The sequence below is a fragment of the Pan troglodytes genome, chromosome 9 (assembly GCF_028858775.2).
Source record: "Pan troglodytes isolate AG18354 chromosome 9, NHGRI_mPanTro3-v2.0_pri, whole genome shotgun sequence".
Classification (NCBI taxonomy): domain Eukaryota; kingdom Metazoa; phylum Chordata; class Mammalia; order Primates; family Hominidae; genus Pan; species Pan troglodytes.
Genome location: NC_072407.2, coordinates 107,129,843 through 107,145,579, shown reverse-complemented (window position 1 = coordinate 107,145,579; position 15,737 = coordinate 107,129,843). Strand labels below are relative to the sequence as shown.

The window sequence follows — 15,737 nt, the reverse complement described above, 5'->3', positions numbered from 1 at the left end:
AACCGTTTCTGCTCCCACATCCACAGCATGAATCCTTATGTTCTCAGTTGGTTAAAATTGTATATAGGTATCTGCAAGATAGTTATTATCATTGAAAAAACATGGGCGACATTCATGTCATTTTCAAATCAATCTTAAATTTTAACACATCTTACCCACCAAAGCAAAGAGAAAATTCCAAGGTCCAATTTCTCAGACTTCTCCCTTTCCTTAATTCTATGTGTTATTCACACAATGACTAAAATGATTTTTCAAGTTGGCCACTTACGTGGCTCTACATCTCTAGCTCCATATCTCCTGAGCTAAATTCAGCACATATATTTACCGTGATGTACTGGTTGATCATCTTTTATCAAACCTGGTTTTTGTATGGACTAAAACTAAAGCCAAGTATTATTTTCCTACTTCTGAAATTTCCCAACTCAGGCTTCTTCCATGTGTCAAGTTAATTAATTGCTCACAATGACAGAGACTTGGAATCTATGTATTTCTACTCCCACCCCTGGCCTGCCCTTCTCTCATTGGATCTGGAGAGTGATCTCCTTCACCCACCTTACACCCTTATCAGAGAAAATGGTTCTGAAAAACTTCAGCTAAGAAAGTATCTTGTATGCAAGTATGCAGAGCTGGTTTGTCCTTTCCATATCTTCCAGGTTTCCAAGAGCATGTTTCTCTAATCCAAGTGTGCAAAGAGCCAAGTATCCCTCCAAAAATACTCTTAGCCATCCATTAAATATATTTCCAGCCTAGTTATTACATATCAAAGCTCTTTCATAATACAAAGTAATTTCTGATCCCCCCAAAACTCAAACTGTCAGATAACACAGTGCAAAACAGAACAGAGCCTTTGATTTTGAGAGGGATCTATGTACATTGAATTCCTGGGGTTTAAGGAAGAAAACAGAGGGTTTTTTTTTTTGTTTGTTATTTGTTGTTTGTTTTTTTTTCCAAAACAAGGTCTACGGTGCCTCCTCTGTTTTTCCCAAGGAGTCTCAGGCTACCAGAAGTTATCTTAGGGCCTCTCATGTGTGCATTAAGAGTGGCAAGACAAAAATGGAGAAAAATAATTCACTTGACCAAGAAGAAAAAAACCTTTTACAGAGAAACGAGATCCAAGAAGAGAAAAACATGAAGGCCTTTTAAGTGTATCCATAGTTTGTTTATTCACTTTTAATTAAGCTGACTTTTAACCACAGTGCTCTTTAAAATATCATTTTAAATTTCTTATTACTCAACTTTAGCCAAGCAGCCAATATTTCTGGCTTTTGAACTTTACCAAAAGTAACCTCCCATGCGCTTCAAAGACATGGTAAGCAGTTTCTTTTTACAAGATTTAGAATTTCCCCAAGGTAGTTCAGAGCAAGGAAAATTCAAGAGAGGAAATCAGAAGCTATCCATGGGGTTGTGGGGGAACCTCATTAAATGGCAAAGTTATGCAAATAGCAAACCAGAAAGAAATCATTCCAGAAGCCAAGAATAGAGCCTAGGCCACTATTGTCAAAAGGCAAAGTCTTACCTACTGAATTACAGCATTGAGCAGTTTCTACTGCTAGTCCCAGAAGGAGCCTAGAGAAGCCAATGTTAACCGTGCCAAGGCTTTTAACTGCTCAAGAAAAAATTTTAGGGCTGGATGGTGTAAACCAATAGAAAGTATCCACATATGGTCACAAGATTAAGCTCTTAAGGAGACCAAACAAGACAGAGGAATTTCATAGAGTATTGGTTTCAGGGACCCATGGCAAAGTTTATAATTGGCCAGCCTGCTGAGCAGTCTATTATTACTACCACTGACCTTTTTCATTTCAAAATTTTAACGTTATTTCAGTATAATTTACATAAAAGAAAACATACCCCTTTTAAGAATGCAAGTTGGTTATTAATGATTTGAGGATATTTAGTATAATAACTTCCTAATGAATAGGCAAACCAATTATGTCACTGCAGAAAGTTTTGTCATACCCTTTCTTCTTAATCTCCTTCCACTTCCTCCTCAGATAAGTTGTGATTGAATTTATTTCACTATACGTTAGTTGTTTTATAATTTAGGACTTTATATAATTGGAATCACAGGGTATGTGTTCCTTCCTATATGGCTTCTTTCACTCATAATTAAAACATAATATTTTTATCCATGTTACTGCATATTTTGGTAATATTTCCTTTTTATGACTGAATAGCATTTCAGTGTATGTGTATAGCACAAATTGTTTATTTATGTTCCTGAATAGGATATTGAGTTGTTGCCAGTTTATGACATCTTCATTTTTGAGGAAACAGTGAGACCTTGCAATCTAGTGGCTCAATGCTTAGCTTCCCAGGACAAAAGACTCATGGCTCATGGTTCTACATCCCTAGATATATGGTCTAGTCATGGCTTCTGTGTCCTGGGTGCCATTTTGTCATACTTTAACTCACTGATTCATGGCTCTGCCCGGGGGAGAAAACTATGTGTGAAATCCTTAAGTTAATAGAGAAAATAAAAGAATCAGTACATAAATGTAAAAGTAAATGAATGGAAGAGAAGTGATGCACAGGTAATTTCTGCTTTCTTCCATGCTCCAAATCCTCCCACTGTCAAGGAGCTCAAGATTTTGCTGCAATCTGACTAGGTCATTGACTAAGTAAAGATAAAAAAAAAATCATGAGAAAGCCCTTAGGTTAAAAGCCACATTATTTTCCTTCTACACAGTGCATTCTAGTCTAACCTAAAAACGTTTAACTCATCGCTTAGAGCACAGGAAGTAACATTGGTGGCCCACATGTCAAAAGGTGGATGTTTTTGTGACTCCTGGTCCTTATTCTCCAAAGATAACAAGGTAATGACACAAGAAAGTTTTTGTTAAAGAAATTGATAAATGTAAAGTACTGTCTGCATTTTTTATTAGTCCAACTTGCATCAAAGAGGTTCATAAAATAAATTGGCCGCATTGAGTTTATTTCTGGAATTATCAATTGAACATGTGCTTGCAAAGACAGAGACCTCTTCTGGCCTTCTCTGGCTTCTCATTCTACAGTTTTCATGAGTCCTAAAATATTTTGTCTCCCATTTCTCCAATTAATTTCTTATTCTTCTCATCACTTGCCATATTTGCACATTCTGAATATTCCAGTTACATACTACATACCAGGCTTCATGTTTGTCTTCCCCTCTTGTATGTGAGAGCAAGGGGGAAATGACCATGATATGTTTTGACTGAATCCCTGGCTCCTAGAACCATATCGTCCATATATATTTGTTAAGTGAATGACTAGATGCACTGCTTGAAGAGTCTAACAAAAGATAAACTTAGCTGGATAATCTGCAAATAATTATCCTTGATTTTTCTAATGTAAAATATTTGTATTAATTATAGTAATATCACTCATTATCTGCTTACCATTTGCCAGGCAATGTTCCATGCATTTTTTACATTTTCTCTCACTTAATGCTCAGTGTGTAGGTATGTACTATTATTAAAATTATTTCACAGGCAGAGGAACCAATGCATAGGGAAGTTCAATTTCTTGCCCAAGAAATGAAGTTTAAGATGCTAAGTTCAACATTCTGAGTCCAGAGCCTGTGCTCCGGTCCTCTATGAGGCAATGTTCCTCAAAAGAAAGCCATCCAGGATGGGTGGGTGGCTCACAGTTGTAATCCCAGCAGTTTGGGAGGCCAAGGTGGGTGAATTGCTTGAGTGTAGAATATCAAAAACAGCCTAGGAAACATAGGGAGACTTTGTCTTTACAAACATAAAAATATTATCCAGCCATAGTAGCATGTGCCTGTGTTCCCAGCTACTTGGGAGGCAGAGCTGAGAGGATCATCTGAGCCTAGGGAGGTGGAGGCTGCTGTGAGCCATGTTAGTGCCACTGCACTCCAGCCTGTGTGACAGAATAAAATTCTGTATCAGAAAAAAAAGAAAAAACATCTGAAAAGGAAGGACATTAAATAGGAAAAGCTTTAATTTTTGTGAAAAATGTGTTCATTTCTTGAAGTAAAATTGCTTCACAGGGACATACATTTCCCATGACTTTCCCTACACTGTGAAATGGGCCCAGGAGAGCAGTGGTTCAAATTCTCTAAAGGTTGTGTTACTTTTCTCCATCAAGTTTTCTAACGAATGAGAAACTCTTCACTGTGTGAGTTTAATTGTACACATACTTTGTCATTCTTGTCTTATTCTCCAAGCCCCATTCCCCTCCTACCCTGACTTGTTCAAAGGGCTGGTGAAGAAAATTTCCCAAAGATACACTCTCTGATGCAGTCTACAGTTCAGGAATCTGATTCTTACTCTATTAAAAAAGTGAAAAAATAAAAAAAGACATGCATATGCATGTGCAGTGGTTTCCCAATATGTGTACATGCCTTGCCAAAAAGGTATAAAAGGAAGGTAAAAAGAAAGGTGAAGCATGCTTTCAGTTTCAGCTCACACAAGAAGGGAGGAGAGAAAAGCCATGGCAGGTGAGTCTTTTACTGTCCCAAAAACAGGCCCCTGGGAAGAAAGAGTTGTGGAAGGTGCTTGCTCTTCTGGAAGCTATAATCAGTATCTGTGGAGGTTTATGTGAGCAAAAGTGAGGGAGAGGGAGGAGAGTGAGGAGAGAAGAAATTAGATGACTCTTGCAGCCTTTAGAAAGGAAAGGAAAGCCCAGAAAGGAACTGAGGCTTTAGGAGTAGCTTGCTGTCATTTTGTAATCTTAATTAAAGTTTTACATGTTATAAGTGTGGCAGAGGGCACAGAATTGGCACAGGAGGAGTACTAGCAGCAGTGGTTCCTAAATTAAATGGGCTATTTCTGTTTCATTACTTTATTATTCAGAATTAAATAAACATGTGACATAAGCGGATGATTTCTGCTTTCCAGGGACTAATGTGGAAATGGTAAACTGAGTCTTCAGGCCACTCCATGCACGTGTATGGAGACTATTGAGGGAAACAAGTAGGACAGCGATAAAGTAAGAAGAGGGATTACCCAACTGTGAGGAGGGGGACATTCCACTGATGAAATATAAATGAGGTTGCCTTCTGGTGATGACGTGAGAGGAATATGAGGCTGTTTTCATGATGTGAGAAATCCTTGTGCTCCAAACAGACAAGGTCCTGAAGGAGAAGAGAAAGCAGTTTATCTGTTCAGCGGGTGAAGGTACAATAAATGGCTTACTGGATGAATTATTCGAGACAAGGGTGCTGAGCCAGGAAGAGATAGAGATAGTAAAATGTGAAAATGCTACAGTTATGGATAAGGCCCAAGCTTTGCTTGACTCTGTTATTCGGAAAGGGGCTCCGGCATGCCAAATTTGCATCACATACATTTGTGAAGAAGACAGTCACCTGGCAGGGACGCTGGGACTCTCAGCAGGTATGGGTCAGTGACTCATACTCAAGATCGCTTAGGGCCTGCCATTGTGACTACCATGTGATGTCTTTACTAGTCATGTTAAGTTGCAGAAAACTTCCTTCTCTCTGGCTTCGGGCAATATTTCTGTAACACAGGCCCTACTGCATGTCCCTTGACTCTCCTTCGTTTCTGTTTACTCATCCTCAGTGGCCCTCTTCTGATTAAAGCACATTTCCTGTTCTGAGTAAGTGGTAGCTAATTTCCTGAAGGTTATGAGAACTATCTAAAAAGCTTCACACTATATGTTCCACTGTTCCAGGCGAGGCACAATATTTATTGATTGATTTAGTATTTTTGAGTCCAGGTTGTACCCAGGCACTTATGTAGTTGTCTGTCATGAAGGTTTAAGGTCTGTAATTAAATACGTTTTATAACTTCTCTCCAAAATATTGCCCTCCAAGAATAATAAATTATATTTCAAAAGTGGCGATATACTCAGAGAATACATTGAATGATTATAGAAAAGTAAGGATTTCAAGTTGGCTTTTTCCTCCCATTGCCTCCTTGCATTTTCTTTTGCGTAAGATCACCCACTTGCCTGTTATCAGGCTGTGGATCACACTGTGAGCCCTGGACTGCCTCCATTTGTGGCCACCTTATGACCTGATACAGTGCACAGGAAATGAGCTGGCCCATTCCTGTGATCCCTTGGACCTACCACATGGTAAGGATGAGAGTTCTGGTGGACTCCTAGTTACTGGTCTCTGTGGTACTTTCCAATGCCACTTCAGAGGCAGATGTTCTTTCAAAGTAAAAGGCTTTTTTTTTGTTTTGTTTTGTTTTCTAAGGGTTAGAGGAAGCTTATGCCTGTCTAAGCAGACATGGGAGAAGTTTATGTTTTCATCTATGTGTAATAATTGTCATATTTTTCTGACAATGTCTCTTTCATTTTATACCCCCACGACTCTCTAAATTAAATAACATTTTGAACGTTATTTAATGTCGTTCAGTCAGGGTTGTGGGAGGAATCTTTAGTGGGGAGTGTTGTAAGCATTAGGGTAAAGTTTTCCAGAGATGATTAGTGACTATTTCGATGTCCTTCTTTCTCTAGGTCCAACATCTGGAAATCACCTTACTACACAAGATTCTCAAGTAGTACTTCCTTCCTAGGTAATGCTGTTTTTAAAGAAAGAGCATTCTTTGAACCCTGGCTTCCCGTGACATTAATGTTGTATGATGAACCACAGTTAAAGGGGCTATGAAGAATTCCCATAGAGTGATCATATAATTTTCTTTTTGTAATCTATTCTGCTTTTGTAGCAACTGTCAAAACAGCTTCACTATCTATGTTTACATTAAAATTTGGAATCAGTATCTCAAATCCTGATTACCCAAATAAGTACCAAACTTCATCATTTAAGCCTACTGAAATATTCCCTCACATCTCCTACAGACACCTTTATCTAAACAATATCAGAGCTGAACATGCCATTCTTCCCCACCCTGCTTCTCTTCCAGTTTTGTGTAACTCGGTTATTGATGTCACCATCACCAGTTGTTCAAACCAGGAACTTGAAACACATCTTGGCCCCTTTCCTCTCACGCATCTCCAATATTCAAGCCACCGCCAAGTTTTATGCATTCTTCTCTCAGATTTGGAACTGTCTCGCTATTTCTTCTTCTATTTCATTAAAAAACCCCTATTCATCAAGGGCCCTCTTAACATAAAATAAACTTATATTTAAAAGCAATTTAGAGGCAAGAAATGCAAATTTTTCTATCAACTTCAGTTTTTACTCTATTGAATTTATTAGGGTTGATTAACTCATGAATATTTTCTTAAATGTTTTACAGCATGGGACACTCACTATATAACCAAATACTGCATTTTCACTAAGAAAAATTACCTCAAATATAACCCATATACCTCTATTTAGTTTTTTTATGTAGTTTTCATTCTTCTTTCTGAAGAAACCAAACATTTCTTCTATCAAATTACTAATTTTTAGTTTTCTCCAATATATCCATTCCAATTAGTTCTTCCCCAGGTCAACATACTTCATGCTGCCTTTATTTATCTAACTAATTGTATAACAGTTTCTCAAACTTGTTTTCAAAATTAAATATTATTTTCCTGACATAATAGTTTCTAAAAGATACTCCACAAATCTAGAAAACTCATTTCTATCTTGAAACAAAGATTACATTAAGTTTTTTAACAACTATATCACGTTGTCGGATGGTGTTGTACTGGTGATGAAATAAAAGCCGCAAGGATTTTCTCACATAAACTCTGTGAAAACATTTCCTCATATGTCTGTGCAGTCAATGTTAAGTGCTATAAATCCATCTAGTGTGCACTTTGATTTTAGCATTTATCATTCTAGTTCATATATTTAATAATCTCCTTCTTCCATATGTATACATAGTAGGAAGAGATCCTGAAGGACAGGCCAAAGTTCATTAAAAAAATATTCCTAGTGCTTACTACCATGTCTATTCAGTAAATAAATAAAGAGATAAACATATTTCTTAAAGATTTTTGGTAGATTTAGTTAAGACCTCCTCCCATTAAATTTTATTATATGGTTCAAATCTTTTGAAATAAATTTATATTCTATTTTATCTCACACATTTGATTATTTTCTGAGCATTTTTTCATGCATGGCCTTGAAAAGCTTCCTTTCTACATTTTTATCTGAAATACTTGTAAAAATACTGATCCTGAAATATGAAAGGAGATCCCTGTATTGCACACCTGGAAATCTCTGGCTGGAAATGTACTCCATTAGCAATGAAATTATTCAGTGGTGAAAGATCAGGATTGTCTTCCTAAGAATGCATTTCCACTTTTGTGGCTTCATCCTTAGGTGAGGCTGTAAGAAACACAAAGCAGAACAAAGAGGGATGCCAACATTGATGATATTCTTTGACTCTTGAGACTCCTCAGGCAGTGCCAGTGTGGGGCAACCCTGCTATGCCTACATCCTCAGGCTCAGGAGGAAGCATCAAGCTTTGCTCCCTAGACGAAGCTAAAATGATATGGAAAGAAAAGTTGACAGAGGTGCCATGCTCAGAACACAAGGTTAGAGTGGGGTGAAAGATATATTTGAGGCAATTCTGAAATGCAGTGGCTTTTTCTTAGAGCTGTTCTCAATGGAGAATCTTACTTCTGCTTCCTTTACATAAAAAAAAAATCCTGCATCCTAGGATCCCAGGTTTATAGAAACAGTTCCTAATTGCACCCAATTCCTGGATAAATAACATCAACAATGGCAGCTATTGAATGTTCACTAAGAGTGGGCACTGTTCTAAGCATTTTGTACATGATAATACATAACTTTTAACCTAAAAAATAATCCATTTTAGAGATCTAGAAGCTGAGACATGGGGTTGTTAAATATTCTGCCCAAAGAAAAACAATCAAAAATGAGAGTAATCAGTTTTAGAATTCAGGCATTCTGGCTTCAAAGCTTGTGCATTTTTCAAAATCCTACCTATCAAGAAAAATGAAGTCAGTAGCTAACCTGCCATCTGAGCCTTTGCAGTTTCTGTGCCTACTCTCGAAGTAGCACTTAATTCCGTTCCCCGTTTTCAATGTGTAGTCCAAGGGATTTGGTACCTTGATAGGACTAAGAAAGGGAAAATGGTCATAAATTAACCAGGTGAATATTAAATTACAGAGAATAAGACTATTCATCCAAACTGCATTTCCTACAGATTTATCCAATAATGGGCAAGTCAAGCTGCACACATCTTGCTCTCATTATGTTTAACAAAGAGTTTGACAGTCTTTCTAAAAGAGTGGGAGCTGAGGTTGATGTCATAGGCATGATGATGCTGCTATAAAATCTGGGGTACAAGGTGGATGAGAAAAGAAATCTCACTGCTTCGGTAAGGTCTATTATACCATAGAGACAATGGTCATGCCCTTTGTGTAACTAAATAATATTAGAAAGCTTGGTTGTAGGACCAAGAATTGTAATCTGTTGATAATCTAAAATATAAACCTGCCATGGAAGGGTGCTGGATGCTACATATTCCCTTGAAATATCAGTCATTCAGCATGAGTCTGGTTTAACTTAAGTGTGAAGGTTTTTTTTTTTTTTTTTTTTTTCTCAGTAATGCCACGTTCTCTCTACCAGATAACTCTGAATGACTTCCTACAACGCCTTCCTTCACCTTTCTCGAAATTAAGACTAAAAGTTTTTTTGGCCCTCCATTGTTTGTCATGAAATTACTTAAGAAATCCTTAAGTACTTATTTATTGGCTTTCCAAGGTGCCATGAGGGTTAATCACATAGTCCAAAATCAGCAGTATGGTCTCTTTCAGGAAATGACTACAGAGTTGGAGGTATTCGCTCTGCACCAAGAGCACAAGGCCTCTGGTCTCATGGTATTCGGGAAGGCATTTGTGGGAAGAAATACTCTGAGCAAGTCCCAGATGTATTACAACTCAATGAAATCTTTAAAACGTTGAATAGCAAGAACTGCCCAAGTTTGAAGGACAAACCCAAGGTGATAATCATCCAGGCCTGCCATATTGGTGAGGCTAATGTCTTTGAGAACACCAGACATTCAAATACTGTCCTCATCTGTATTCATCAAGAATTTTCAGTTTATGTCTGTTTTTTAGTGTCAAAGAACATGTACTGTCAGCACTCAAGATGTGGCTTCTGTGAATTGTATGACTGGTTGGTAGATATTTGTTTTATATTCAAGTCTGAGCCTTTGATGTTTGGTGGTTTTTAAAATTAGTTTGAGAGTTAGGAGAAATAAGAATTGTCGAAAGAACGTTACTTGAATGTATGTGTGTATGTGCATGTGAATTAATGATAGAGCAAATATATTGATAAATATGATTGAACAGACGCTAAGAGGAGAACGTTGTCCTCTCAGCCATTGGTAGTAGTAACAAACCAAATTTTGTCTTTCCAGAGAACCATGGTGTGGTGTTGGTAAAAGATTCAGCACGGGCCTCTAAAAATACATCTTTACCAACTCCAGGAGATTTTGAGGATGATGCTATTAATCAAGTACACATAGAGAAGGATTTTATTGCTTTCTGCTCTTCCACATTAGGTAACAGGTTTCTTGTACACAGAACATCTTTGTGGGTGTTATCAATAGAAAAACTCACGGCCACCCACTAGAGGGTAGATACCTGTGCAGAACTTTAGATACGATTTTTGAACACAAACTAAAGCTTTGTTCCAAGTTATATACACAATTCCCTTTATCCTCAAAGAGCAAGTAAGCACTTCTTCTCACTGAGTTAGTAATTAATGAACTCCTCTCGGTTGCAAAATATTTTAGAACTGTGAGAGATAACAGAGAATGAAATGGAAGACGATCTCTGCTGTAGAACATTAGAGTCTGACTCTACATAGAAAAGGTCCGCCATGTTGAGATCATTCAATGGACCAATTGGGCCTAACATCAAGTATTCATAGGAGAAGAGTAGAAGCAGGGTTCAGAAAAGTAGAACAGCAAGCGAGGAACTTTGGGCCCCTAAATTAAAGTGGGTTTTACCTAGAAGCAGGTATATAAAGCAGAATATATACGCATTATTCTAAATGTATGCTTTGCAGTAAGAATCTTGCTATTATTGACAGATCTAGTCATTTAGTACTTTGTAAACTAGCTCCACTAGTTCCTCCCTGTACTTTCCTTGAATTACTCACTAATATATATGACTATAAATATCATTTTTTAAGGATTAAAGAAATTAATATATGTGAAATATTGCACATGACAGAAAGAAGTACACATTAAAGAACTGGTATTATTTAAAATGTTTTTATTTTATAACTTCATTCAGTTACTTTTCTTAGCAAGGTTTAAATAAAAATGACTTGAATGCTTTTATCCACCTTGTATGGCAGTTTCCTGAGAGGACTCGCATTATCTTGGTCACCTCTGGCTCAAAGGCCCTGCCTCAGCTCAAGTAGTTAAATTTTCTAAAATAATTTGTACAATGAGATATCTTCTTTCAGAAGAAGTTTGGTTCTATATTGTCTTGAACATGCCCTGATGTAGAACTCAATATTTTTTCAATGATCAAAAACAATGACAAGATAAACACACAAAAAAATACATTTCCAGCCTGAGTGCATAGAGTAGACTATAACATTAGACAGAACTGTTGTTTAATATCCTTTGGTCCCAGCCTTCCACATGACATTCATGGCCCTCTATATAGCACTTTGTAGGCCCCTGGCTTCTCATCACCAATCTTGCTGATTTCTGTGTTTTTCTTTTCTTTCATTTTCCTTACTCCTCCTTTCCATATGACTGCCAGAAACTCCATTTAGTTATTTATAACTCCCATATTAAGCCTAGCTCCACATTCTGCTGTGCAAATCCCAACTATTTCATAGTGCTCTCCTGAGGAAAAGTAACTATCTACTTCCTTAATTTCACAAAACATTTGCAGAAACACCTGTTTCCACCTTATCTCTTACCTACTTCCTTCAACTAAGATAGCTGTGGTTCTAAATAGAATTTTATTATTAATATATACTTTATGACCATTATAATTGGCTGAAATGTGTCATTAAAATGTGTCTGTGATTATACACAGAGCTATTGCTACTGCTTTTCTCTTATGCCTCCCTTTGTATAATTTTCACTTGTCTTCATTACTTCCGTGTCTACCATGTAATAAATATTGTTTTCTTTAATATTTTTCTTTTCCATAAGAACTTCTTATTCTCCATTATGATGTCATCATCCTTCTATTGACTTTTCCTAGATTTCTACTTTTGTTCTGTTTTATGATTTTTATGGTTAACTCTTCGTGTGGAAATATCTTACAGTCAATGTTATTAAATTTTAATTAAAATTTTATGTGAAGTACATACATTGAGAATTTATTAACATAATTACCCTGTATAGACTGAGTATTACATACCCTTTGTTAGCTCAGGCACTAGTGTAGACTCAGATATCTCCTGTGCATGAAATTGTTACCATTCCCTATATAGCTAAGTCTATTGCATATCAGCATGGACAATTAACTTAAATCACAGTCAGTAACACCACTTTGGGGATGCACATTTAGATATTTCTTTTTCAAATCCCAATTCCTTCCCTTTACCACATTCTGCCTTTTCCTAACTCTCTACTAAATTTACGACTGTAACTCTGGGACTATGCAACGTTAGTACCTGCACCATATACAGCACCATTTAGAGTATCAGTAAAAATATACTCACTGAACTTCAAATGTATTCACTAAAAAATACAATGAAGTGTATGGAAAATAGATGAATTCCAAAATATGCCTCAGCTGGAGCAGAAATACTAGAGTTTCTTCTCTTCAGGCAAGAGTCAATCTTGAGATTTAAAGCTTTATCAACAGATAATGTTTGCTGGAGACATCCTGCAAAGGGCTCTTTTTATTATGAGTCATTGAACAACTGCAAGAATATGCCTGTTCCTGTGATGTGGAGGAAATTTTCCACAAGGTAGGGCTCTAGTGGATGCTATTTTCACTCTACTTCCCCGAATGCTTGGCTATTGCAATTGGAAGCATAGAAAGCAGATCCAGACATGTTTATCTTCCAATAACACCCTTCCTTCCAAAAAAGTTTTGAAGTTCTTTGGAGATTGAACAAGCCTGGGAGCCAGATCCAATCTGTTAAGACCAACAGCCTCAATAAAATAATCATTTAGTTTCACCCACCTCCTGCCCGGCAGAGACACATGAATGGACTCTAATTTCCCTGTGTCCCTCATGGACATTAGATCCAACCACAGATTTAAAAAGCCCTGAGGAGAGTGATTCAATGCTTAGATAAGCACATGGCTGTACTTGTTGTAGATACAAGTACTTTTTGTTTTCGTCACTTACTTTGCTAGATTTGTTTTAGCTTTTTTGGCATGAGTTAATAATCTTTTCAGAAAAACAGGTCTCCAGACTTTCCTTTCTCTTTCAGGTTCAACTTTCATTTGAGCAGCCAGATGATAAAGCACAGATGCCCAGCACTGAAAGAGTTACTTCGACAAGACGTTTCTATCTCTTCCCAGGACATTAAAATAAGGAAGCTGTATGAATGTCTGAGGGCCGGTATGTGTGTGTGGTCGGGAGTGTGGGAAGGTTGAGGAAAGTGTACTGAAAGTCCATTTTAGTCAAGGACTCAAGGTCTACTGATTGAGAATTTTTAATCCAAAAATTTAAATTTTGAAATGCTCTAAAATCCAAAACTGTGTGAGCGCCCACATGATATTCAAAGGAAATGCTTATTGAAGCATTTCAAATTTTAGGTTTTTGGAATAAGGATGCTAAACCAGTAAGTATAATGTAGATATTCCAATATACAAAAATATCTGAATTTCAAAATACTTCAGGTAGCATGAATTTTGGATAAGGGATAATCAAGCCGTAGCATAATATATAGAAAATACTGAAGTAATGCCTTTCTTCTGGTCACTGCAGAGCATGCTGCTCTTCTTCCAAAGTTTTTCTTTTTTTCTTTTAGACCCTTTCTGAGGGTCAGCTGATATTGACCTAGAAGTGGCCATAAGTCTATGAAGGCTGACTCTTAGATGTTTCTCCCCTTCACCTCAGCAGGGTAACATTTTAAAATAGCATGTGGCCTTTCCTTTTAAGATTGCATATGTTCCCATTGGTGGTATAACTTTATAACTTACATTTCTTTTAGCAAAATTCTCTTTTATGCTTGTTTTTTTTCCCCATAGGAAACCTAGAGTTTCTTCATTCTGTAATGGTTTTTGGAATTATATCTGTTTAATAATAGACTTTTCTGAACATTTCAATAAATCTGATATAAAAGTAAAAACATGTCCTCAGTTTTCTTCCACATTGGAACAACAGTGGTTGGAAATCAGAGGGAGTACTGAATTTAGAATTTTAGACTTAATTAGTAAGATCTGAACTGGCTATTGGCACCATTTTTTCATCAAAATACCATTTGCTGCTGGATTGCAGACACAAATTACAGATTAGGGATGCAGATACAAATTACCACAGGTACCTGACTTCAAAAATTTTAGAGCTCAGCAGGAGAGATGGACAGAAGACGAATAGTTATGACAGTGACACTGCAGTGTGATAAAGGACTTTTCCCAAATCCCAGTTTACTACCAAAAATCCATGAACAGAACCTGCATATTTCTACCCTTTGTTAAGGTATTTAAGAGAGAGAAAGTAAATTTTGAATTAACTCTAGACCTTCAGTACTTCACAGACTTCTTGAAAAGGTAAGACAGCCATCAAAAATGAAGCACTTGGCAGATGGTGCATGACACCCTGAAGAAACTCTAGGATGCGTGGTGTGCACAATGAAGTCCCTGCATGGCGCAAAGAAAATGAGTTTGGGCTGAAATCACTCACTCAGGGATGTTAAGATTTAGGGAGGATTGGAAGAACTACCCTTTCACCTGCAAATATGAGCCTTTTCTAATCTTTATCCTATTAATTCAAAGTGAATATCTGACCTTTTAAAAACCTTCGTAGTTGAGCACATTACAATCCCTTTTTTGTGTGGCCTTTTATTAACTGTTTGTCTGGGCACGTCTTTTCTGTACTATTGTGCATATTCTACTACAACCTAAGACTACATCTGTGATCAGTCTTTGCGCAGAGAATATAAAAAAGCAGAAGTAAATTGTCACCCTCAGTAAAAATTAATTGTTAAGGCAATCTTAAGCAGTTGAAGGAAAGCATTCCAGGGAGTAAAGGGATTCCTCCAGAGCACTCTCCAATCAAAGGGTAAGATGACAGGGAGATGTGGAGGGGAAGACACTGTCATGATTCCTCAGCACAGTTTAAATGGTTGCAGGTGCCAATAGTTTTTGTTTTTGTCACTTATGTTGCTGTGTTTGTTGCAGTTTTTCTGGTGTAAGATTCTACATCACAAAAGGTCCACAGACTTTCTCTTTTTAGGTCCAATTTTCATTTGAGCTTCCAGAGGTAGGGCACAGATGCTCATCACTGAGTGACATTGACAAGATGTTTCTATCTCTTCTTAGGACATTAAAAGAAGTAGGTTGCATGAATGTCTGTGGGCAAATGCCTGTATGTTTGTGTTGGGGATTTGAAGAAGTTGGAGAGGAGTACTGAAGCTCCATTCTGGTCAAGGTGTCTAGTTCTAAATGTGTTACTCTTCATCCAAAATTTCAAAATCTGAAATCCTCCAGTATCTACATTCTTCCCTATTACCTCCCACTTTTTTTAATCAAAAAGAGACACTGAAAAGTCCGCAATAATTGCTAGTTTTAATGCCTTCATTCCATTAAATTGTAAGAGTATCTCCTATTGATATTGATTTTTTTTATATAATTCCAACTTTTATTTTCCATCAAGGGGTACATGTGCAGGTTTGTGACCTAGGTATATTGCCTGATGCTGTGGTTTTGGTGACAATTGCTCCTCTCATCCAAGTTGTTAGCATAGTA

At 37.0% G+C, this 15,737-nt stretch overlaps 1 protein-coding gene across 1 annotated transcript; it reads left to right on the top strand.

Moving 5' to 3' along the window:
* Window positions 1-4,389: 4,389 nt before the first annotated feature.
* LOC735456 (caspase-1) lies at window positions 4,390-13,945 on the top strand. Its single transcript, XM_063784640.1, is given in 12 exon segments — window positions 4,390-4,441; window positions 5,070-5,336; window positions 6,427-6,485; window positions 6,937-6,946; window positions 8,270-8,379; window positions 9,036-9,209; window positions 9,649-9,700; window positions 9,703-9,861; window positions 10,254-10,397; window positions 12,679-12,720; window positions 12,723-12,784; window positions 13,256-13,945. Coding segments are annotated over 12 exon segments (1,230 nt in total). The 3' UTR covers window positions 13,355-13,945.
* Window positions 13,946-15,737: the final 1,792 nt, after the last annotated feature.